The following is a 26,359-nucleotide window of genomic DNA, read 5'->3' on the forward strand; positions in this document are numbered from 1 at the left end:
TCTTTAATCCCCTCACTTTTTTCACCTTGCCCTCCATCTTCCCCTCCCATCTATCACCCCAATAAATCTAGCACCCAGCTGTCCATGGCTACTTTGTAACAACCAATTTGTACTTCTTAATCCCTTTTCCTTTTTCTCCAATGCTTTTTAAATTTCACTGTTTTATAAATTAAATAGAAAAAGAAGACCTTAGTTCAGCATCTATCAGATTTTAAAAATGGTATTAGTGTTCAGTTCCTCTGTTGGTTCTGGACTTCAGTATTACATGTTTCTGTGATGAAAAATACCTCATATAATGGGGAAAATTATAATTTGAGATGGTGACTCCATTCATAACATTTTTTAAGTCTTCATCTTGTTATGCTCTAAACAATTGTGTGATACACACCATTAATGCATGTGGTCACATTGAGAAAGAGACTAGACAGCAGTTATAGGAAACAGATGTTTAATGGGGATTTGAAAAAAAATCAATGAAATGAATACTATTGTGATGCATGGTGATCAGATTTCATGTGTGTTATATCGAATCATTCTATTCTTTCTGAATTCAGTCTGAACACTCAGAATTAAATGTATTTACAGTAAGATGTCGGGGAAAATATGAGGAGTTTTATTGAGAAAAGAATAAAAATAGGGCATCATTGATCTCTGCTCTTTCTGATCAATATATAGATCCTAGAATGATAACCCGTATGGCACCATTATCTCTTGGAAATAAGATATAAATCCTTCGAGTCATATAAGTGATCTTTAAGAGACAGGTGAAGAACTTTATAATCCGTTGTGGAATTATGGAGTGCTTAGGCCTGTGAAAGGAATATTTTACTTCTGTACTGTAATCACGACTGTTTGGGTTTGATATAGGAAAGGTTTGCCTAGCTACTAAGTATTAAACAAATATATTAATAGATACATATAGTTATAAATTTATACCTACATTTACACACCTTATGTGCATCTATTTAAAGGACTTCTTATTATTAATTGCAATATCTTCTGTTTTTTAAAGTGTTTACTATTAATCTTTTTATCATGTGAATATTATCCATAGTTTTTATATTTTGCCCGAAACAATAAAAACGACTTATATTTGAATGTTGTTTTAAATTTACCAGATTATTTTTATATACACTTCCTTCCTAATTTTCAGAACTACCACATACATCAAGCAGGGCTATCTGCATTCCAAAATTGAGGAATTTGAGAGCCACGGTAATAAGTAATTTTAAGAGTACAGCTAGGGGTGGTGATGGAGGGCAATGAGACTAAGAACCCAGTTCTCCCGACTGCTAGGTCAGTGCTCTCTGAAGCATGATGTTACCCTGGTTCAGTTTGAATTGCACATTGAACATTAGAGGGCCTTAATCTTGCTACTTTCCTGTTCTTGAAGTGCATGTGGTTTGAGGCACTTGTAGTCTATAGGCAATTGTAGTCTATAGAATGAACGGGGTTAGAACACCCTTGCTTGACCACAGGCTTTCATTCAAACCAAAATACTGTTTCATGGACTCCGATACCAATCTGTCAAACACTGACTACTTAAATGGTCAGTAACAATATTACGTATGTATATCATGAGTTAGGTGAACATTTAATGTATGTCTATCCAAATATGTCTATCCAAATATGTCATTAAACCAAACAAAGGCTTTTAGGGAGAGAATGCAAATAGAAGGAAACATTTATTTCTCAGCTATGCAAAGAGTTTTATATACATTGTTTCCATTTTGTTCTCCTGACAATACTGTGATGAGTCGGCTGCTGCTCAGAAAGAATAATTTGCTTGCACAAGGTCATAATAGCTAGTAAATGCTAGAACTAGAATTGTAATGCAGAAAGTCTGACTTCAGAGGTTTTGTTCTTATTCAATGTACTCTGTTTACAAACAGTTATAAAAATAAGTTCGTTGACATGAAGAAGTTTTAAAAGGATTTAATCAACAAAACTAAGGAAAAACAGTGGTTACTCAGGGACATTTCTTTCACAAAGATCTGGGTGGGTAGCTGTGGTAGGTAGCCTGGTGCCCTTCAGCAGTCTATTTAATGAATCTGTCTTTAATCTGCACATGTTCATGCTCTTCTTCAAGCAGCACCGTTCCCTAACCCTGGCTTAGAAAATGAGGACTGGGCTCACAAAACATGCTTTCTGCTCTGAGGAGAAAGTGAAATCTCAGATGCAAAAGTTCTTGGAAAAGTGAAAAACGTTGGCCATTTAGCTACATTTTGCTGTGCTCAGCCATTAAACTTAAGAGTAGTGACATCAGCTGTGGGATTTTGTGCACTAACATCTTCTTAAGGAAAGGGTGCTTGTGTGAAATAACAGGAACCGATGTACCTGCAGAGACAGTTCAGTATACTAGAGCACTGGCCGTTTCTGTATGTCAGTCTTTTGCCAAGAGCCTAAGGCGGCCTCTCAGATTTGTGTGCTGTCTTCTTCACTTCGGTGGCATTTGTAAGGCTGTCTCCAGTGACAGGTCTCTCTGATCACTGTCTTTCCCATAAAAGCTTAGCTGTGATTCGTGTGGATGCCTTCCAGACTGTGTGGCATCACACAAATAAATGCTTACTCAATTCAATTAACACTGAATAAGTGACTCAGTGAGGTAACACAGGCACATATTATAAAATCTGAGAAATTCTTCAACATGTCTGACCATAGCTATGAAGACTCAGCCTTAAGAGCTTATTTCTCCTTTATTACTTACTAGATGATAACATGAAACAGAATATTTAATATCTTTTTAATGTTAACAACGTGTGCACAACTTAATATGAGCACAAAGAATTTACTATATATACTGCTGTCATTTATTCTGTCTTTGTTCCAGAGGGAAGTGCTCTGGAAACAAAGCAGAGATAATATATTTCAAAGAATATCAAATAATGAAACATAACTAGCAGATAATGAAAGGGAATGCACTTAAGAAGGAAAACATTTAAGGAAGGAATTTACTACAGAAAATAATCACAAAATAAAGATGCAGCCTGGAGAAGCAGCCAGTGTTTTTGCTGCCACTAGACTGGAAGCTGGCCACAGAAACATTCTGTGTTGTACCATATTGGTAGCCTGAGAGGGAAACTTAATACATCATGTCGAATGATTAATCTACACATCACTTGTTACATAGCATCACATTCTAACAAGACTGAATTATAACCTCACACATGAAAAAGGCAGCATTTTGAAGTTGCAGTATGAGGTCTCCAGCCAGGCTGTGGAGGTTAGACAGTCTGCTACTTTATATAAAAACATACTGAAACATCAAAAACTATAGTAACTATTCTAAAGGAACAAAGAAACTATCTGGATTCCTTAAAAAATAAAAAAAGCTATACATACACTACACTGAGCTGTTTTGTTTGTCAAATTGTTGTCAATCCTCTTTATTCATAAACCTTCTTCTCACTCAAAGGTGAATTAAAAAGTCATTTCAGTGTCATTTTGAAATCATCCTGCTATAGACACATACCTTATTTCTTAATATGCTGTCTACTCTCAGGAAATCTTCCTTTGATAGATGGGTATTTGCAAGTTTCATTATCTGTCATATTTCACTTACAGTTGCTTCATTTTTCTTTCTTTGTAGTACTTTGTTTAAATTTGCTAAGGTTTAATACTTTACTTTGATTTAAGCTTTTTTCTTTCCTTGATTTAAGATGTGAAAATTGATAAACTACAAATAAACAAACTTATCTTAATAGCTAATGTTTATATATACATGTATAAACATATATATATATCTCCTAATAGTTTGTTTCTCTGAAGAACTCTAAAACCCTAAAACAACAGTTCCTTAATCTCTCTCTCCATATATATATGTATATATATATATGTGTATATATATATATATATGTATATCAAGAAATTGTCTTATACAATTGTGGGAGCTAGCAAATTTGAAATCTGTAGGTCAGGCCAGCAGACAAAGAGAATTTCTTCTTCCTCAGGGAAACCACAGGTTCAGTCTTCAGGCCATTTGGCTGATTGGATGAGGCCTCCCCAGATATAGAGGTAATCTTTACTTGAAATCAACTGATTGTAGATGTTAACTACATCTATAAAATGCCTTCACAGCAATACCTAGATTACTATTTGATCAGATAATTTGACACTGTAGCCTAGCCAAGTAGACACTAAAATTAACCATCACAGAATTTACACAGATCACAGAACAGGTAAATGGGAGAGGAAAACTCACACTAAAGTCTGTCTGATGAAAAAGACCCTGGTCCTACGTAATCACCCACAACTGTCATGGTTAGTGGAAAACAGAGCACTGTGCCAGTTGGGCCAGGCGACTGAAGAGTCTGTGAGGAGAGCTGCTGATTGGTGACTGTCCTAGGGGATAGGGATGACCTGTTACAAGGTTGGGGATAAGGGCTACATGAAGCTTGGAAATCTAAAAGTGTGAAAAAAATAAAATGTAAACGTGTGCATGACCTGGGGTGTAGCTAAGTAGGCTGCCGAGATTACCCTGTCCAGTCACTGGCTTGTTCTTCCACTCTTTGAAGCCAGTATCCATAGGTCAGAGCAGGAAACTGGTATCCTCGTGAACATTTATATGGAAGATCTGACCTAGTAAATGTTAAATCCATTATAGTGATAAATATAGAATGTGGTGAAGCACTGGAGACTCCATTTTCCTTGTCTGTGTCTTGTTCCAAGTGAAAAAATGGAATTTAAATTTTACCATAGCTTTTTTCTTGTGAAATAATCCTTGCAAGAGAGAAAAAAGTCATCTCTGGGGCCTGGTGGTATACTGAATAAGAATACCTTGTATGTCTTCAGGTAAGTTATTTTAGCAGTGGGTCTACAGAAAATTATCACAGATGTAAAGCTCCCTCTCTGCCTTAACCAAGATGAGTAGTGAAAAAGCTCAGAATAGGAGTTAGTGAAGGAAGAATCTTCAGACTTTATTGCTAGTAACTGTGGAACTCTTATCCAACTACTTACATTCTGTGTCTTGTTTTTGACCTGCCGTAGAGGTCTTTGCTTATCATATCACCTTGAAATTGCATAACATTGCAGGCTGTTTTTCTTGGTGGTTGTGGTTTTTTTTAACAGGAAAATGAAGAGCTCCAGTACTTATGCTATCTCTATAGTAGAGTAATATGAAGGAGAGATAATTCCTTATTTAAATCTTAATATGTAACATATGTATATGTTGGTTTGACTAATCAAGTGTAGCTTAAACTCTGGTTATTTTTAAATAGATTTCAAGGAAAAATGTTTTGTCATTAGAGTCTTAACTACGTGTTCAGCTATTTTTATGTAACTGTAACCACCCCCGACTCCAGACTTTCTAAAAGAATTACATAAATAAGCACACATTTATGTAATAGTTTTCTTGTTACAAATATACCTAAGGAATCTCCCTCTAAGACAGAAAATGAAGAAATAGACTTATCCCCATTTCTTATAGAGAAGCCAAGGCAAAGGAAAGTCAAATGACTTGCCTAATCCTCTTAGATAATTAAAATAATTTAAAAAATAAATCGTCTGAAAATAATCTATAAGGACAGGGCAGCCTTCAAGGCGAGGAGATTGAGGGAGTGCTGGACAGGGAAGAAAAATGTTTGGTTTAATTTGAAGGGACAGCGGCGGTTTACTGCTGGTTACACACTCAATCCACATGCACCTTCAGCTTTCAGATCAGATATGGTACCTACCCTATCTTATATGACAAAAATCATCCTGGAGCCATGCTTAGCACTTTATGTGTCCACTGGCAACTGCACATAGGCCTTCATTTAAATATAAAATAAACTTCTACCTCTCTGGAATCACTCACAGGTAGAATGAGTTTTGGACAGTAAAATAAAACCAGACTATAAATTTCCCCCAGTCCTTATGGAATTGAGATGAATTAATTTTCCACTTTCCTGTGGTGAGGTGATCTCTATCAGATTTGCTTTGTTTATACTTTGAAATAAATTTACTCTGTTATTCATTTTCTTTCCAAAATTTTGGCAATTGTTTCCTAATTATGTAGTCGATATGCGCATGTAGTAAAAAATTTGGATCTTGAGATTACATACCAAGCGAAATAAGTCAGAAAAAGTCGAGAACCATATGACTTCACTCATATGTAGGAGATCAAACTGAAAGCAACAAACGAACAAGATAAACAAGCAAACAACAAAAAATCACTGACACAGACAACAGTTTCGTGGTTACCAGAGGGTAAAGATGGGAAGATAAGGAGGGAGGGAGGTGGTGGAAGAGGGTAAAGGGGGTTAAATATGTGGTGATGAAAGGAGAACTGACTCTGGGTGGTGAACACACAATGCAATGTAAAGATGATGTACACTGGAAACCTATGTACTTTTATGAACCAGTGTCACCCCAATAAATTTAATAAAATTTTTAAAAAAGAAAATTGGGAAAGAAGAGAAATAATATAAAATAGAATGTATATCTTTCCACAACCAGAAGTGATCACTGTTCAGATTACATAGTTTATATATTCTTTTTTAAAAAACTTGACTAATACTATATAGTTTTGTATCCTGGTAGTTCATTTAGAACTGTGTTTTGACTATCATCTGATACCACATTTTTCAAATATTTGTTTTAATCACTGCATTTTGTTTTGTTGTCTTTTTCTTTTTTAAAGTAAGTCTAATTCATTATTTTGGCATAGTGGTATTCCTCTATTTTTGTTTTTTCCATCTCTATTTTTCTAAATTTTTGCATTAACCATTTTTGACATTAAATCTCTTTTTGCATGTCTTGGTGTTTCCCTAGGATAGATTAAAAACAGTCCTCTAGAAATCGAGCACCAGTGTGTATGTCTACCAAAAGAGTATAACAAACCCCATCTTTGCTCTTGCCATGTAGTCTAAGTTTCTTAAATTTCTTTCTTTATTAGTTGAGGGGAAATCATACCTCATTGTTTTAATTTGCAGTTCTTAAATTACTAATATAGTTAAGATTTTTGGTACCTATAAGCTATATTTTTTCTTATTCAAATTTTTGTTATACTTTGTTTATGCTTCAGTTGAAAAGGTAATCTTGACACTGAGAAACTTCTTTAAATAATAAAGACATTTTGTTTGCTAAAATACTCTCCTAGTGAATCATTTTCCTTTTAATTTTTAATAATATTTTTGAAATGTAGAAGTAGCTGACGTTTTGCACTAAAACATTGTTTTTCTTTTTCTAGAAACATCTGCCATATTCAGAAACTAGATAAATGTTCCTTTTTTTTTTTTTTTAGTTTTTGTGATGAGCTTTTTATATTTAGCATTTTAATGCATCGGTAACTTAATTTTACATATGACATGAGGGAAAAATATGACCTGATTTTCCCCTTAGTACTATATACATGTGTATGTGTCCATGTTGCTGTATGTGTATATGTGTTCCTTGAAGATGTGATTTATCACGCGTGCCTAGTTATGTGTTAAAGGCTGAGGTCTGTTGCATTGTATTACTCATATGTACACTTTCATGTTAATTTGCTTATAGGTTTTTTTTCATCTAAGAACTACATTATTTTAATGATTGCAGCTTTCTACTTTTTTATTTAATGTCCAATCGGAAAAGTTCCTCCTCCTGCTAATAATATTTTATACATTTTTATTCCTTAGGTTTGCCAGAACCCAATAAAGACCACATCTTTCAAGGCCTGACGCAGGACCAGGGGTTTTATACATCCAAAGACTTTTTGCCACTTGTAGCCAAAGGCAGTAAAGCAGGTATAACATATTATCTTTTTCTCTTAATGTTGCCTCTGTTGTTATATGTGTTGTAAATTTATTCTAAATCCAGGCTCAGTAGGACATTGTTCAGATCTCAGATTGATCCTTTTATGATACTGATATAAAGAAAAATAAAAAATAAAAAGGCCTGATATGACATTTTGACAGAACCGTTTATTTGTTCATTCTTCCAATCAAACATCATTATAAGGATTTTTCACTGTATTATATACAGGTCTAAACTGCATCATGAAAATGTGCTTCAAAGTAATGGAGTTGTAAACAAACACTAGAAGATTTTCTTAAAAGAAAGGGCAGGAACATCAGTTTGGGAACTGTTGTATTTCATTTATTTTTAAATGGACAAATTATTGTCTAGCTTACATGATTTGTGTCCAAGCAGGCAAAAAGACTGACTCTTCGGGAACAGCAAATTTATGAAGTAAAAGCAAAACACTTTGATAGGCGTCCCAGTACATAGTTTCTGTGTTACATCGCTTCATAGATCCCAGGAACAACAACCTGAAACAAAACCTGGGCTGAATTGCTATTGGGCTGGAGTCTGTCTTAGTGAACAAAGAAGCGTAATACATTCTCCAAAGGCAGATCATCTAAGTCCTTTAAACATACAATTTTTAAAAGTCTATTCTGACATCTAATTACATGTGGAAAAGATAGGTGCTTAAATTTTTCTCCCAAAATTAAGGGGGAAAAAGTAGCTTTCTCTATTAGATCATTCTGTAGAAGTTTATGGCTAAGGATGTGGGCCACCTCTCCACCTTCCTCCTTCCAGGAGAAGAGGATGCCATTCTAAGGAAGGTCTTAGTACACATCACATATATTTAAGAATTACAGAGCGACAATTATGTAATCCCAAACGCAGACTCTTCCAAACACAACAATTACACTTATGGAAACTGCAGGTCTATACTATCCGTGGTGCCATTTCAAAAATTATAGTAATTTATCGTATCAACAGTTTAATCTGAAAATACACTGCCACTTAACCCATAGAGAACACCTGCATTTTACTTTTTTACATGAATTTTTATATGGACATTAAATCATATAGATGCTCTTGAGAAATGGATACTTAGAAAGTCATTCTTTCATTGCTCAGTTTTATAAATAAAATGATGGAAAGTGGTAAAAGGAAGAAAGTTTTATTTTGCTATTTTAAAAATAGTTAATTTTAGTAATTCTAATTTATTACTACATAATAATAACAATAAATAAATAATTCTTCAGTTACATAAACACTTATTCAGCATGTTAAGTTTCAAAGTTTACTAAATGTAACATATAGCAGGCTATATGTTAGAAATCTTATAATAACCATGTAACATATTTTCATGAAATGTGAATGATTAGCCCAAATCATAAGAACCAGTTTTTTCTTCTAACAAACAGAAATTTAATGATGCCAAGTTAAAAAATTATACATCACCATTTTGCCAAAGAGAGTTTTAATTGATTGGTTCCAGTTTGTTATGACCTAAATACTTCAAAATGTGCTGCAGCTATCCTTCTAGAAGGAAAAAAAGAGTTAAAGGTACTGACTATGAAATTATATATATGAGCATATTTTTAAAATGGGAATAAAACTGTCTTTCAATGAAGCAGAATAATTTGATAGTGACACTCCATCCTCGAAAACTGCAAGATGCAATTTTACACTGCTTTGAGTACAAGTATCTTTTGAGCTGTCATGCAGAAATGGTTTCTCTACTTGAAAATGGGGTTTTCCTTTCATCATTCAGGGATGTGCGCCTGTCACTCTTCATTGCCGTCCATACGGGGAGCCGTGATTGTTCTCGGAGCTGGAGACACTGCTTTTGACTGTGCAACATCCGCTTTACGCTGTGGAGCCCGCCGCGTGTTCATCGTCTTCAGAAAAGGCTTTGTTAATATAAGAGCTGTCCCTGAGGAGGTAAAATAGAACCATCAGAAAATATGGGGTTGTAATGCAACAGATTTTAGGAGATGCAACTGTTAATGTGCAGTCTCCTACTTTACATTATTAGAATGTTCTTGGAATTGTGAAATGCAAATTTCAAAATTTCTGGGCTAACCAGAGTTGTTTTTCTAATTCAGACATTCAGTGTAAAAGACAATTATTTTAAAATACTGATTTGGATAAAATAAGAAATTTATCAATACACTAATGCTCCTTATTCTCTGCATTAATATCTTTGAAATATACTTAACTAGTTAACAGTAGAATGTGCTAAATCTTCCATGTCCTGCACAATAGGTACTCTCCTCAAAATGTATAGATATTAGGAAAATGCAATAATTAGAGACATTCAAAAATTCCCATAAGCTAAATTTACAAACTGCAAAGATACATACCTTGGTGACACTTACTGTCAATTCATTCTGCTCTGAAGCCAACAGAACAAAGAGATGCAGTTTATTTTTTTTTTAAAGAGCTCTACTGTAAGCATTATTTAGAATTAATAATTAGTTAACTTAATAAACATGACAGATTTAAAATTATTTCATTCTCACAGGTGACTGGTGACTAATCTTGAGTAAAGCATCAGCTGGGTACATGTACCACAGACTTCAAATTTCCATGCTAATAGAGAATCTAATGCCTTACAAAAGATATTAGTTCTGAGAACAAGAACCAAATGTATTTATAGAAAGATAAATTTCTCATTTTATCCAAATCAGTATTATGAATTTGATTTGCTTTTGAATGCCTGAACATATTTGGAGTCTTGTATTCTAGGCAAGAATTTTAACTGTCATCAATAGGAAATTTGTCACATATAGATTAACTACATTAGTGCTTAATTTCAATAAATATCAGAATCACCACTGGTTCGTGGCTGAGCTTCAAATGCCAACTTTATTCTCTGGGCTTTGCTCCATCCAGTCTACCCTTTCAGACTTTTTTTCAAAATTCGGATGGAGATGGTCTTATATGAGTTTTTTCTGGGGTTTTAGGCATCACTCAGTACCGTCTCATCGTGGTACAAATAATAGGAAAACAGCCATACTGTAGTTAAGTGTCTTGCTTAAGATGAAATAACACAGGGGCTGATTTTATTTATCTTGGTATCCCTCAGCAAATAATAAGCACTTGAGCAATACAATTTGAACTACATGTTTTAAATCGTATTCTAATCCTAGTTTCAGAGTTTTCATTTCACAAGCCTGTACCATGAGAGTTGGAAAATAAGATGACCCTAAATGGCAATTGTCGTCAGTTTACTCCACGCTTTATATTATAGTCACCTTCCATTGGGAAGAGGAACTAGAAATGTGTGGTGACTATTTCTTCTGCCTAAGTACAACACACACACACACACACACACACACACACACACACGAGACCAGATAATTATTTGAGAGGGTAGAGATAGATGTTTATTTATTTATTTAGTCAACCTGCATTTATTGAACATCCACAGTGTACCAGGCATCATTCTAAGCAATTTGAATAAATCGGATAGAAATTCTTGCCTTCATGAAGCTTGTACTTAGTGAGGGAAGACGCTCAATAATCAAACAAATAAACTGTCACATAAATTGTGTGTTGAAAGGTGGTTAGTGCTATGGAGAAAAGTTAATTAATATAGAAATATAAGAAAGATGCATATTTGGAGGGTGTATCATGGACAAGGAGGCAGGATTTGCCATTTTATACAAAGTGGCCCAGGAAGTTTCTCTAATGAGATGACTTTTGGGTGCAAAGATGAAGACATTGAGGGAAAATAGATATCTGGAAGAAAAATATTCCAGATTAAGACAAACATTCATCCTTGACTGAGGAAGGCACTGGGACTTCTGGGAACAGAAAAGAAGAAAAAAGGTCAGAGTGGCTGGAACAGAGTAGAGAGGGCAGCATGTGGCAGATCGACTAAGGCCTTGTAGGCTTTCATAAGGCCTTTAGTTTTTACTGAGTGAAAGAGGAAACCACTATACTGTTTTGAGCAGAGAAGCACCAAGATCTGAGTTATGTTTTAAGAGGCAGAAGCAGGGAAGCTAGTCAGGGGCTAGTTGAAAGAGTAGCTATTCGTTAATATGACTGGATTACAGGAAGGAAACGGTCAGAGTCCAGGCACAGCTCAGTCAGAAGTCCAGAGCTCCGTGGACTGGTCCGTGGGTACCAAGTGCTGAGAGGAAGCAATGAGTCCATGGGACCCCAGGTCACATAGTTGCCACAGAGCTTAGTAGAACTCTAGTGGATTGGGGCTTAATTAAAGCTGGAATGAATGTTTGGATGTTTCTTTATTATTAGCCTGCAAGAAACCAAATCATTTATATGTTCTTAAAACTACTTGACCATGAGCTCCGTGAAAGCAGGGCCATGGTCATCTCTCCTGGTCACTTTTTTCTTCTCCTGCCTAGCACAATGGGCGCCATGTATAAAGTATGCAACAAATAATTGTGGAATGAATGTTATCTGGAAGGAATCAGCATCCAAGGTTTCTAGCGTTAAAAGGGCTGATATTTTCCAACATGGATCAGTGTTACAGTGGTTGGCCTTTGAAGGGTCATTTGGTAATTTTAGGCCCAATTCCTTAGCATGAGAAGGAATAATAAATAATGTATTATCAGAATGTGCATAGATTTCAGAGTTGGGTCATTGGTCAGTGTTTATGCTTTTTTAGGATTAGGACTTTCAGCCCATGTAGAAATTCCATGTTTATCCCTCGTGACCATTTTGTGTACATCAAAAAAATGGGCCCATGACATGGTAGTGTTAACACTTAGGAAACTGGAAAGTCAGGAGGATGTCCAATAGCATGTATCTAATTCAGGATAGGGTTTTTGAAAGAATATGTTTTAGGACAAACTTTTCTTTAATAATTATTTTATTTTTGAATGGGTTGACATACAATATTATATTAATTTCAGGTGTACACCATAGTAATTAGACATTTATATAATTTACCACCCTGAATGTGCCCAAACTCCTCTAGGACAACTTTTGACTGATATGAGGAATTTAATATCATACCTGATTTTTTTGTATTTCTCTTATTCTTCCTATGCTCTCTACCCCCAGCACACACAACTGCAGCCATACTTGGTTTCTTTAAAGTCAGTGAAGTATGAGAAACAGGAGCATTTAGAGTTTTTCTCAAGTATGTATATTGTTTAATGGGTTTGGACTCTTGGATTGGAATTCCTCAATTTGGGAATAACATGATTTGTCTTTTGGTAGATGGCCTTACCGTTAGGCATCAGCATGTGTACTGTATCCAAGGCTGAAATCTCATTCATAGATGGTTCGTGAGGGAGGCAAATGCAGAACAATATACAGTTCTCTCATCCATTAGTGACAAATATGGATTATTATTATAAAGGCCAGTTACATTAACATGGAATTGTTTCAGACTGTGTACATTGCATGATTGGTAAAAAATAACAATATGATTGGATTCAGAAATGTTTTAATCTACAGTTAGGAGGCACCACCCAGTAGACTTTGCAGAGACAACCACATTCTGTTTCTCTAATGAAGAGGTCCTCAAACTTTCATTTGCATCAAAGTCACCTGGAGCACTTATGAAACACAGCTTGCTGGGCCCTTGACTCAGAGTTTCTGATGCAGTAGGTCTGTGGTGGGCCTGAGAATTTGCATTTTTAACAAATTTCCTGGTGAGGCTGCGGCTGCTAGTCCCCTGCTCTAAGGTATCGTAGGTGTAGTTTCCAGCTCTCTAATTAGAGCCATCAGCAGTGGGCTGTTTGGGGGCACGCTCCATCTTAGTTAAGAAAGCATTCATGCTCCAGGATATAGGTTTGATGAAGATACAGAAGCATCATCGGCATATTGATGCGATTCTGATTCCAAATGTCTTTCCGGCTCCCTTGTGGCCTCACACACATGCTAAACAGGATGCTACTGACAAACTCTGGCTTCTCAGCCTGGGTCCTTAGGGAAAGCAGCCAATCACTCAGTACCATCCGCTAAGAAGATGAGGGAACTCTGTTAATAATTCCCTGCAGGACTTTCTGCAAGCTTAAATAGGTGAGATTAAATTTCACAGGATGACAGAATCCCCCCAAAAGCTGGTATTAAAAGCTGTTGACAGATCAGATAGACCTGCAAGACTGCTTTAGGCAGTTGGGAATCCCTAAAAGGAGGCATGACGGTCAGAACTCAACAGTCCCACTTGAGTGGATCATCGTAAAGGATCAGGCTGGGGAAGGACTTTGTAGTTTGTATTAATTATTCCTGAGAAGAATATGGTATAAAATTATTTTAATAGAAAAATCCCACACACGAAGAATATTTCAAGAATCTGTTGTTCACATATTCAGTTTCCCAAATACTAGCAAAACATGATATGTCTTGAAATTCACTATATTTTAAAGGGTCTCTCTCTACTTCTCAAGTGCCCTTGGCTTCCCCTATTTGTTTGCACAGTTGGTAACTGCTTTACCAAGTTTACCAAGATATGCCTGTTTCCACATATTTTATCTTTCAGAGGTCAACTGTTCTGATAATTAATGCTACTTTATTATTTTTAATAACAAAAATAACAGTACCAGATTGCCTGGTCTGTTAGTCCAAAATTTCTTCATCTGTTACTGAAGTTCTGAAATAATACATCTTTGTGGAAGAGAATGGGCCTTTTAATAGAGTCCTTCTTGTCCACAGGACTCAGCCCATAAAGATCATGCATGTGACATGATGTGCAGTTCTCCCTGATCGCATTTTTTTTTAGTAAAAATCAATGCTGTTTTTGTACTACCTAAATCATAACAACTTTGACATACACCAGAGTTTCTGGTTTGGAAAATGGCAAAAGAAAATTGAAATTGAGTACATATAGTTACATAGGAAATGTTTTGTAGATTTTCTTTAGAACCTTGACCCGAGTAATTGAATTCGTATAGAAATTTGTTTCAATTGGCAAATTTTAATTAATAAAAACTAGCACATCCCACCCCTACAAAATCACATTTAACATACATTTAACAAATATCAAATTAAAGCGAGGAACTAAATTTTAGCCAGCACAAAATGTCTATGTATTTTTCTTTTTAAATATTTTAATTAAAATATAGTTAGCGTAAAATATTATATTAGTTTCAGGGGCACACCATAGTTACTCAATGTTTATATACCTAAAGAAGTGATCACCATGATAAGTCCAGCAACCATCTGACACCGTACCACGCTATCACAAAATTATTGACTATATTCTCCATGCTGTACATTACATTCCCGTGACATATTTTATAACTGCAAATTTGAACCTCTTATTCCCCTTCACCTCTCCCCCACTTTTTAAATTTTCCAATTACGATTGACATTCAACATAATTTTATATTAATTTCAGGTGTACAGCATACTGGTTAGACATAGTGGTTATGTAATTTAAGATGTGATCCCCCTGACTAGTCTCGTATCCACCTGGCACTATACATAGTTATTACCATATCATTGACTATATTCCCTATGCTTTATTTTACATCCCCATAACTGTCTTGTCTACCAATTTGTACTTTTTTCACCCTACCCCTAAACACCCTCCCATCTATTACCCTGATAAATCTAGTACTCATCTTATATCGTACATAGTTATTACAATGTTATTAACTATATTCCTTGTACTATACACTACATCCCCATAATTAGTTTGTAACAACCAATTTGTACTTCGTAATCCCTTCCTCTTTATACCCACCCCCAAAACCCTCTCCCATTTGTCAACCATCAAAATGTTCTCTGTATCTATAAGTTTGTTTTTGTTTTCTTTGTTTATTTTGTTCTTTAGATTCCACGTATAAGCAAAATCACATTGCATCTGTCTTTCTTTGTCTGACATACTCCACTCAGCACAGTACCCTCCAGTCCATCCATGCCACTGCAGATGGCAAGAACCCATTCCCTTCCCTGGTCTAGCAATATATATGTATATTGCTAGCAATATGTATATCCATCGTATACATGTACCATTTCCTCATTATCTGTTCATCCATGGATGGACACCCAGGCTGCCTCCACGTCTCGGCCATTGCTGCGATGAACATGTGGATGCACACATCCCTTCGAAGTAGTGCTTTGGATTTCTTCAGATAAATACCCAGAAGTGGAATTACTAGGTCCTTCTTTGTTTCTTGTTATATAGCCTTTGTTTATTTGTTTTACAGTCTATTTTGTTTGGTATAGGTATTGCTACCATAGCTGTTTTTCTTAGTTTGTTTCTATTTTCATGAGATATCTTGGTGCTATTCCTTTACTTTTAGTCTATGTCTGTATTTCTATCTGGTGAGTCTCTTGTAGGCAGTATATGTAAGGGTGTTGTTTTCTTATCCATTCAGCCACCCTACTACTTGACTGGAGCATTTCATCCATTTACAGTTAAAGTAATTATTGCAGATATACATTTTAGTTATTGCCATTTTATTATTCATACTTTTGATTTTTTTTGTTGTTGTTGTTCTTCTTCAAGAAGTCCCTCTAAGATTCCTTTTAATACTGTTTGGTGTTGATAAACTCTTTTAGCTTTTCTTATGTGGGAAGCTCTTTATCTGTTTTTCCATTTTAACTGATTGCATTGCTGGGTAGAACAATCTTGGTCATAAGTGTTTGCTTTTCATCATTTTGACTCTTTCCTGCCAATCCCTTCGGGACTGCAAAGTTTCTGTTGAGAGATCAGATGACAGTCTTCTTGGAGCAACCTTATACATAACTAACTGCTTGTCTCTTTTTTTTTTAAATTAATTTATTTATTTATTAGTTTCAGGTGTACAAAACAAGGTAATACTTAGACGTTCATCATTTATATCCCTCATACTGTGAACCCCCCTCCCCCCATCCACTATCCCTCCGACCTCACACTGAACCATCACATTATATATATAAAATTATAGTTGGCATTCATTAATGTTTAGCTTCTGGGGAGAATCTTAAAAGCAGCAAGAGACCCTATGATCCTATGTCTCTTGCTGCTTTTAAGATTCTCCCTTTGTCTTTAACCTTTGGCATTGTAATTGTGATGTGTCTTGGCAAGGGCCTCTTTGGATTCATCTTGTTTGGGATTCTCTTTACTTCCTGGGCTTTTATATCTGTTTCCTTCACCAGGTTAGGGAAGTTTCCAGTCATTATTTCTTCAAATAGGTTTTCATTCCTTGCTCTCTCTCTTTTCCTTCTGGTACCCTTATGATGTGAATGTTGGTATGCTTGATATTGTCCCAGAGGCCCCTTAAACTCTCCTCATTTTTTTGGATTCTTTCTTCTTTTTGCTGTTCTGATTGGTTATTTTCTGATACCTTATCCTCTAAATAGCTGATTAGATTCTCTGCTTCATTGTATCTCTTGTTGATTCCCTCTAATGTATATATTCTTCACTTCAGTTATTGTATTTTTCATTTCTGACTAGTCCTTTTTATGTTTTCTATCTCCATTTTTATGTTTCCTATCTTTTTGTTGAAGTTCTCCCTTAGGTCATTGAGAATTCTTATAACCAGTGTTTGGAACTCTGCATCTGGAAGGTTGCTTTTCTCCATTTTGTTTAGTCATTTTTCTTGAGTTTTGTTCTGTTTTTTCATTTGGGCATGTTTTTTTGTCTCCTATTTTGTCTGCTTCCTTGTGTTTGTTTTTACGTAGGGCTGCTATGTCTCCTGGCCTTAGTGGAGTGGCCTTATGCAGTAGAAGTCTGATGGGACCCAGTGGCACAGTCTCCCTGGTCCTGAGAGCCAGGTTCTTCAGGTGTGTTTTTTGTGGGTTGTGTGTGCCCTCCTGTTGTAGTTGATCCTTGGGTGCTGTTTGCACATCAATGGGAGGGACTGACCCTCAGGCTCATTGGTTGTGAGGACTGGCTTTGACTACGGTGGAGGAGCTGTTGTGCAGGGGCTGACCCTGTAGAGCAGAATTTGCTTTAGCAGACTTCTGATGCCTGCCCTGTCTGCCCTTTACGTGTGTCATCCTTGGAGGTGGCTGGGTGATGCTCTGGCTTGGTCCATTGCTGGCCTCTGGGTGGCCAGTCCAAAGCTTCCTGGGAGAGGCTCCAGCACAGGCGAAGTTCAGCAGCAGATTATGTACTGCTCATTACCACTTGGCATAAGTGAAAAGCAATCAGTCGATGTCCACCACCCTCACTAGGTTTGGAGACTAAGCCATGAACTAAGGCTGGCTGCCACCAGTGCTGGGCTTAGGGCTTCTCAGCAAGATATACAGGACATGCTGAAGTCAGATGCTGTTTGTTTGGGTTTTGTGAAACTTTAAGAGATTTTCGGAAAGTCTGAAGCATGAGTCAAGGCAGGTAATTTGTATGGAAAAGCCACTGGAAATGCCTTTGTGTGCCCAAGATTTAGTTTGGGCATGGTCCCAGGGCATCTTCAGGGCAGGGTGAATAAAAAATGATAGCTAGGTTATTGGAGAATTAGATATAGTAGCTGCCTGAGTCTGCACGCCGGGAGGGGGTAGGGCTCAACAAGGAAACAGTGCGTTCTGCCAGTACTTCTGAAGGGAAGCTACCCCACCAGCCCTTGCCCTGAAACCAGCTTCACCCTGTATGTCCCCAGTGCTTTTCAAGCTGCTGTCCCAGTGCTGGAGCTCAGAGTGAGTGAGTCTGTCAGTGTGTAAGTCTGTGCTCAGTCCCCTTAGGAGTAACACCTGTGAGTGCAGCAGCTCTCCGTCTTACTCAGCCACAATCTCCACTGGTTTTCACAGGGAGATTTTATGGGGCCTTCTCTCCCCAGCACTGGAACCCTGAGTTGGGGGGCCTGGTCTGAGGCTGGGACCCCTGGCTCCTCTGGGGGCAACCTATGCAGCTGTATATCTCTCCTCATTTTTATCCGTCACATGCAGGTGTGGGGACAGACTTTTCTGCATCTCTGTGCCTCCTACCAGTCTCAAGGTGGCTTCTTCTGTATGTCCTTAGTTGTAGGACTTCTGTTCAGCTAGACTTCAGGCAATTCATGATGGTTGTTCTGTACTTGTAATTTTGATGTGGTCATGAGAAGAGGTGAGCACAGTGTTTAATCACTTCATCATTTTGACCAGAAATCCCCTCTCACATTTTTAATATCAAATGATGGTGTTAAAGCTACATCCATACTTTTCTCATCTACATCTTGCTGACTAAACATGCATTTTCCTACCAGTAACTGATGCTTTTTAGCTTTTATTTAATTTTAAGAAATATGAACCTGATACTATTTTTAGAAAATAACCTCTATTAGCTGACAAATTTAATTTTACTTAGTAAAGGTAATGCTTATAGCAGATATTCAGCACTGGCACCTGCACATTATTTGAGTTGGTGTTCTTCACAGGGGGTAATCAGAGATCTGTTAGCATGATTGGTGATTCCAAGATGCCTGGAAACAAATAAACATGTACAATTGCCCCCAGGCACACAACATTAATTAATAGATATGAAGTACATCTTCAGTACTTTATGATGACATGGGAATGATATTCCAAAGATCTATACGTGTGTACATTTTTGAAAAGTGAAAATTCAATGTAGTTTGAGCAGGTAGAATGGAAGAGTTGAAAATGAACAAACTAAATTTTAGAGTACTTGGTTCTAGGCAATATACTCTGGTCTGAGCCTGCCCAAAGTTTCTTCTATTCCCCAAAGTCTACATTTTAAACATTCAGAGAAAGATACGTGAATGACATGGAATCTAGACAGAAAGGCTCTATCTTCTCACGGAATGACAGCAGCTCTATATCGAACATTTTTGCAATAACTATAAATACTACACTTGAAACAATTGCAAAGAGTGTATACCTAACCAGTTGGTGAGGTAAAATCTGCTGCCTTCAGGGTATGGATATCAAAGAAACTGACAAATGAAGTTGTCAGAATTGTACTCTACATGTGATAATTCAGATGGTGAGTAGAAAAAAAAGGAACCAAACAGGCCAGGAGCCAACAAAAGCCTCTGTCCATCCAACATTTTATATTTTAAAAGCTTAACTAACCATTTTCAAAAATTCCACGGTGATGGCTATATTGTCTTGACTAGCAATATCTGTAGAGCTGAAAACTATTTACCTTTAAAAGGTTTACCAATCATTTATATATATATACACATATATATATGTATATATAATATAATATTATATATTTGTAAATTATATATTTATACAACAATAAATTATATACTATATTTTACAATACAAGTTGTATAATATATGGGATTTATATAATATATTTATACAATAAATTACAGAATATATGATATATTTATATAATGTATATACACACATATCTATATATGTATGTATATGTATATATACATACATACACACAGATTTATCAACAATGAACATTTTAAACTGGTATCAAGTCATTATCAAGCCTTATTAAATAATGACATGTTGTTATTACTCTTAACTTTCACATGAAAGTTAGAAACCCCTCTTCCATTAATAGTATTCACCTCAGTTTTTCAATGTATTCTTTTCTTGTCTTATAAACTAAAAATGTTAAAAAGTAATCTGTTTATATGTTTTTTTACAATACACATGTTGGTTATGCTTCATACAATTCAAAACATAAAAATAAATGCAAACCACACATGAATTAATTAAGTAATGTAAAGCAAAGAATTGTCATTCTTTTTAAGAGAGATTTTTTTCTCTTAAAATGTCATTTAAGTCCTTTAACTTCCTCTGCAAATGTCATTTTCTCTTTGAAAGCTTTCTTAGTTCTTTCCCAAGTAGCCTCTCCCTCCTGTGAGCTCTGATTGCTCTTTATGCTTCCTATGTTATGGTACTCATCACATTGGGGAGTTGTTACTTTATATTCATCCTACAAATTAAAATGCAAGCTTCTTCAAATGGATTGACCCATTCAGCTTGGTATCTGACTCAAAATATAGAACAGTGCTGATTGAATGCAACAGATCCGTGAAGGATGTTGAATAAATAAATACTGTAGGAAATTAGAAACCCTCTAGGAAGAATTTAAATGAATATCAAATATTGAAAATATATAACTTATATGCATATACATATATACCTCAAAATTACTTCCACTAGCTTCAAAATAAATCATTTTATTTTTAATTTAAGTGTTTAGAAGTATCATTTAATTACATTACAATATCAACCTAACATTAGAAGATTGAAGAAAAGTTAATTATTTCTGGTCTACAGCCTCTTAAAAAATAGCTGAGATTTTTCTTTTTAAAAGGAGAGGAGAAATATAACCAAGCAATATATAAAAAGTAAAAATTAATAAAAAGTTGTAAGAATTAGAGAGGATTAGCAGGTTGCATAAAAAGACAGAGGATTCTGATTTGTACAGAATTTGTATTAAGAGGTATTTCAAGATTGAGGAAGCTACTGCAGAGGCACAAACGTTATGCATATGCAGAGGATAATTTTGTCAGATACTCCAACAGCAACCAGAAATGCTTGACTGAAGCTAAATCTAAGATGAGCAGTAAGAAGAGCTAATCAGATTTAAGAAAATGTTATTAATATAAATGAGTAGTATTTTAAAATGCTTCTTTCATGTTAGAAAAGATGTATTTTGTGACACCTGTGCAAAGGCATTGTAAGCCTCTAGCCTCTAAGATATCCCAATGCATTGCATTTATGGAGCTCAGTCATGACACAATAAAATAGTTAAGGGAAAACTATATTTATCCAATGTGTTGTATAACTCTTATATGGAGAAATGTTTCATTCTCTTCAAGATTCTTCAATTTTAAGACGGTAACACGAAAAGAAACTAAAAGGCTGTAACACCATAGCAGGTACTAAAAGAAGGAACCACAACTTGTGGTTTCAGCAAACATTTTTTGTTTAAGAAAAGAATAATTGCAGAATCAGCTTATTAGAGAATAGTAAGAATACCAAAATTGTTATGCATTCCACCACTGACTGTGATTCTGTGTAAACCAAAAAGTACAAATTATATTAAGTACTTTTTAAGTTAAAGAAGATGAGATCAAGTGTGGATGGGAAGAAATTGCTGCCTCTTTTTTCAGCCTCCTTTAATTCCTCAGTAACACAGATATGCAGATGATTGGATTATAAAATCACATGAATTACAGATATAAGTGTTTTTAATAGTTTCAATGGTACTGCTAAATACGAAGTGTCAGGAAAAAAGGAGAGGCGTAGGACCATTTTGTTCTATTAGGACAAGCTTTAACCCAGATTAATATGTGTTCTCCAACATAAAGAGCTCTATAACTTCTTACACAAAAGGAAGCTGTTTTAACTATGAAACATCTGCAGTTTATATTCACATAGTTATATAATTTATATACATGACTCTTTATAGAGAACCATGCTCCATTAATCCATAGTTTCCAGGTTTGTTTACTGTAACACTCATAGACAAGAGGTATATCTTGTCCAAAGCACTCCACAGATAAGGGCTCTCCCACATGCAAATGCTGATATACCTGTTTCCAAGTGCATTTAACCAAATCACTTCCCTTCCTTCTTCCTAGAGATAAACTCCTTTACCCTCCTATCCCTTCCCTCACCAAAGAAAGATAATCTATTTCATATCAGAACTTTCCACTAATAGTTCCTTCCTAGTAACTAATTGCTACCATGTTTCACCATAAATAAGACCTAGCCGGACAATCAGCTCTAATGCATCTTTTGGAGCAAAAATTAACATAATTTATTATGTTAATAAGATCGGGTCTTATATAATATAATATGGTCTTATTTTACTATAGTATAAAATCGGGTATAATATAATACAATATAATATAATATAATTAATGTAATATAAATAATGTAATATAAATAAAGTAATATAACTAATGTAATATAATTAATATAATATAATATAATATAATATAACATAATACCGGGTGTTATATTAATTTCTGCTCCAAAAAACGCATAAGAACTGGTTGTCCCGCTAGATCTTATTTTCAGGGAAAAACGGTATGCATCCTTCAAGATTAATTTACGTAGGAGTAGCTTTTCCAGTCTGTCCTTTCTTTTTTTAATTTTTTTTTATTTATTTATTGGGGTGACAATTGTTAGTAAAATTATATAGATTTCAGGTGTATAATTCTGTATTATATCATCTATAAATCCCATTGTGTGTTCACCACCCAGAGTCAGTTCTTCCATCACCACATATTTGATCCCCCTTACCCTCATCTCCCTCCCCCCACCCTCCTTACCCTCTGGTAACCACTGAACTATTGTCTGTGTCTGTGAGTTTTGTTTCTCATTTGTTTGTCTTGTTCTTTTATTGTTTTTGGTTTATATACCACATATCAGTGAAACCATATGTTTCTCTGTTTTTTCTGTCTGACTTATTTCGCTTAACATTATACTGTCAACATCCATCCGTGTTGTCACAAATGTTCCTATGTCATCATTTCTTACAGCGGAATAGTATTCCATTGTGTATATATACCAAAACTACTTTATCCATTCATCTCTCAAAGGACATTTTCGTTGTTTCCATGTCTTGGCCACCGTAAACAAAGCTGCAATGAACATTGGAGCACACGTGTCTTTATGGATAAATGTTTTCAGATTTTTTGGGTAGATACCCAGGAGAGAGATTGCTGGGTCATATGATAATTCTATGTGTAGTTTTTTGAGGAACCTCCACACTGCCTTCCATAGCAGCTGCACCAGTCTCCAATCCCAACAACACTGTATGAGGGTTCCTTTTTCTCCACAGCCTCTCCAACACTTGTTACTAATTGTCTTGTTGATGGTAGCCATTCTGACTGGGGTGAGGTGGTATCTCATTGTGGTTTTTATTTGCATTTCTGTGATGATTAGTGATGTTGAGCATTTTATCATATGTATATTTGCCATTTGTATGTCCTCTTTGGAGAAACGTCTCTTCAGGTCGTCTGCCTATTTTTAATAGGGTTGTTTTGTTGTTTTTGAGTTTCATGAGTTCCTTGTGTATTTTGGATATTGTCCCCTTATCGGAGACACTGTTTGCAAAAATCTTCTCCCATTCAGCTGGTTGCCTCTTTATTTTGTCGATGGTTTCTTTTGCTGTGAAAAAACTTAAGTTTGATGTAGTCCCATTCGTTTATTTCAGCTTTTACTTCCCTTGACTTTGGAGTCAAATTCATAAAATGCTCTTTGAACCCAAGGTCCATAAGTTTAGTACCTATGTTTTCTTCTATGCAGTTGATTGTATCAGGTTAGATGCTTAAGTCTTTGATCCATTTTGAATTAATTTTGGTACATGGTGACATATAGCAGTCCAGTTTCAGTCTTTTGCACATGGCTATCCAATTCTCCCAGCACCATTTATTGAAGAGGCTGTCTTTGCTCCATTGTATGTTTTTTGCTTCTTTGTCAAAAATTACCTGTCCATATTTATGTGGTTTTATTTCTGGGTTCTCAATTCTATTCTATTGGTCTATGTGTCTGTTTTTCTGCCAATATCAAGCTGTTTTGATTATTGTAGCCCTGTAGTACAAGCTAAAAGTCAGGGAGTGTGATACCTCCAGTATTGTTCTTTTTTCTGAGGATTGCTTTGATTATTCAGGGTCTTTTGTGGTTCCAAACAAATCTGATGATTCTTTTCTTTAAAAAATGCCATTGGGATTTTAATGGGGATTGCATTAAATCAGTATATTGCTTTGGATAATATGGCCATTTTAACGATGTGGATTCTTCCAATTCATGAGCATGGAATGTCTTTCCATTTTTTTGTGTCTTCTTTAATTTCTTTTAAAAATGTCTTATAGTATTTCACATATACGTCTTTCACATCCTCGGTTAAGTTTATTCCTGGATATTTTATTCTTTTTGCTGCAATTGCATAAGGAAATGTTTTTTGTATTTCTTTTTCTGAGATTTCATTGTTAGTATATAGGAATGCAATGGACTTTTGTATGTTGATTTTGTAGCCAGCAACTTTACTGTATTTGTTGACTGTTTCTAATAGCTTTTTGGTGGAGTCTTTAGGGTGTTCTATATATAGCATCATGCCATCTGCAAAGAGTGATAATTGAACTTCTTCATTCCCAATTTGGATGCCTTTTATTTCTTTCTCTTGCCTGATTGTTCTGGCAAGGACTTCCAAAATAATGTTGAAAAGCAGAAGTGATAGGGGACAGCCCTGTCTTGTTCCTGAACATAGAGCAAAGGGCTTCTGTTTTTCACAAAAATTATGAGATTAGCTGAGGGCTTGTCATATATGGCCTTTATTATGTTAAGGTATTTTCCTTCTATACCTATTTTATTAAGTGTTTTAATCATAAATGGATGTTGTATCTTGTCAAATGCTTTTTCTGCATCAATTGGTATAATCACATGATTTTTGTTCTTTATTTTGTTTACGTGATGGATTTGCGGATGTTGAACCATCCTTGTGCCCCAGGGATTAACCCCACTTGGTTGTGGTGAATAATCTTTTTAATGCATTGTTGTATTCTATTTGCTAGAATTTTGTTTAGGATTTATGCATCTGTATTCATCAGAGATATTGGTCTGTAGTTTTCTTTTTTTTGTGTGTGTTGTCCTTACCAGGTTTTGTTATCAGGGTAATGTTGGACTCATAAAATGAGTCAGGGAGTACCGTCTCTTCTTCATTTTTTTTGAAGAGTTTCAGCAGGATTGGTATCAGATCGTCTTTGAAGATTTGGTAGAATTCACTAATGGAGCCATCTGGTCCAGGACTTTTGCTTTTGGAAAGGTTTTGGATGACTGATTCAATTTTGTTACTGGTGACCGTCTGTTTAGATTTTCCAGTTCTTCATGTTTCAGCCTTGGAAGGCTATATGTTTCTAAGAACTTGTCCATTTCATCTAGGTTATTGAATTTGCTGGCATAGACCTTCATAGTATTCTTCTTGGATGATCCTTTGTATTTCTCTGGTGTCTGTGATTACTTCCCCTTTTTCATTTCTGATTTTGTTAACTAGTGTCTTCTCTCTTTTTATCTTAGTGAATCTAACCAAGGGTTTGTCAATTTTGTTAATCTTTGCAAAGAACCAGGTCTTTGTCACATTAATTTTTTCTATTGTCTTTTTGTTCTCTATTTCATTCAGTTCTGCTCTGCTTTTTGTTATTTCCTTTCTTCTGCTGACCTTGGGTTTCACTTGTTCTTCTTTTTCTAGGTCTTTAAGCTGTAACATGAGGTTATTTATTTGGGATTTTTCCTTTTTCTTTAGATAAGCCTATAATGATATAAATTTCCCTCTTAAAACTGTTCTTGCTGTATCCCAAAATTTTGGTAGGGTGTATTTTTATTCTCATTTGTTTCTATGTATATTTTGATCTTTCCTCTAATTTCTTCTTTGACCCATTCGTTCATTAAAAGTATGTTGTTTAATCTCCATGTATTTGTGTTTTTTTCCTCTCTTTTTTTTTTGCAGTTGATATCCAATTTCAAAGCCTTGTGATCAGAGAATATGCTTGTTATGATTTTAATCTTCTTAAATTTGCTGAGGCTGATTTTATGTCCCAATATATGGTCTATCCTTGAGAATGCTCCATGTACACTAGAAAAAAATGTATAGTCTGATGTTTTAGGATGAAGTGCTCTATATATGTCAATTATGTACATTTCATTTAGGGCTGCTATTTCGTTATTTATTTTCTGTTTGGAGTATCTATCCATAGCTGTCAGTGATGTGTTTAAGTCCCCTAGTATAATTGTGTTTTGGTCTATTTCTCCCTTTAGTTCTGTTAATAGTGGCTTGGTAAATTTCAGTGTTCCCTGATTGGGGGCATAAATATTGATGACTGTTATGTCTTCT

General features: G+C 35.4%; 1 protein-coding gene across 3 annotated transcripts in view; it reads left to right on the forward strand.

The window, feature by feature from the left end:
* The window catches only part of DPYD (dihydropyrimidine dehydrogenase), a 696,413-nt gene that overhangs the window by 309,512 nt on the left and 360,542 nt on the right, over positions 1-26,359 (forward strand). For all 3 annotated transcript variants that reach the window (XR_013991662.1, XM_081024809.1, XM_081024810.1), the window contains 2 exons: positions 7,596-7,703; positions 9,467-9,636. Coding sequence is in view for 2 of the 3 variants with exons in the window: in XM_081024809.1 (XP_080880935.1) it covers positions 7,596-7,703; positions 9,467-9,636 (278 nt within the window). In the remaining variant the exon portion in view is untranslated. The remainder of the gene's footprint in view (positions 1-7,595; positions 7,704-9,466; positions 9,637-26,359) is intronic.

This window comes from Rhinolophus hipposideros (genome assembly GCF_964194185.1).
Source record: "Rhinolophus hipposideros genome assembly, chromosome: 19".
In the NCBI taxonomy this organism is placed as follows: Eukaryota; Metazoa; Chordata; class Mammalia; order Chiroptera; family Rhinolophidae; genus Rhinolophus; species Rhinolophus hipposideros.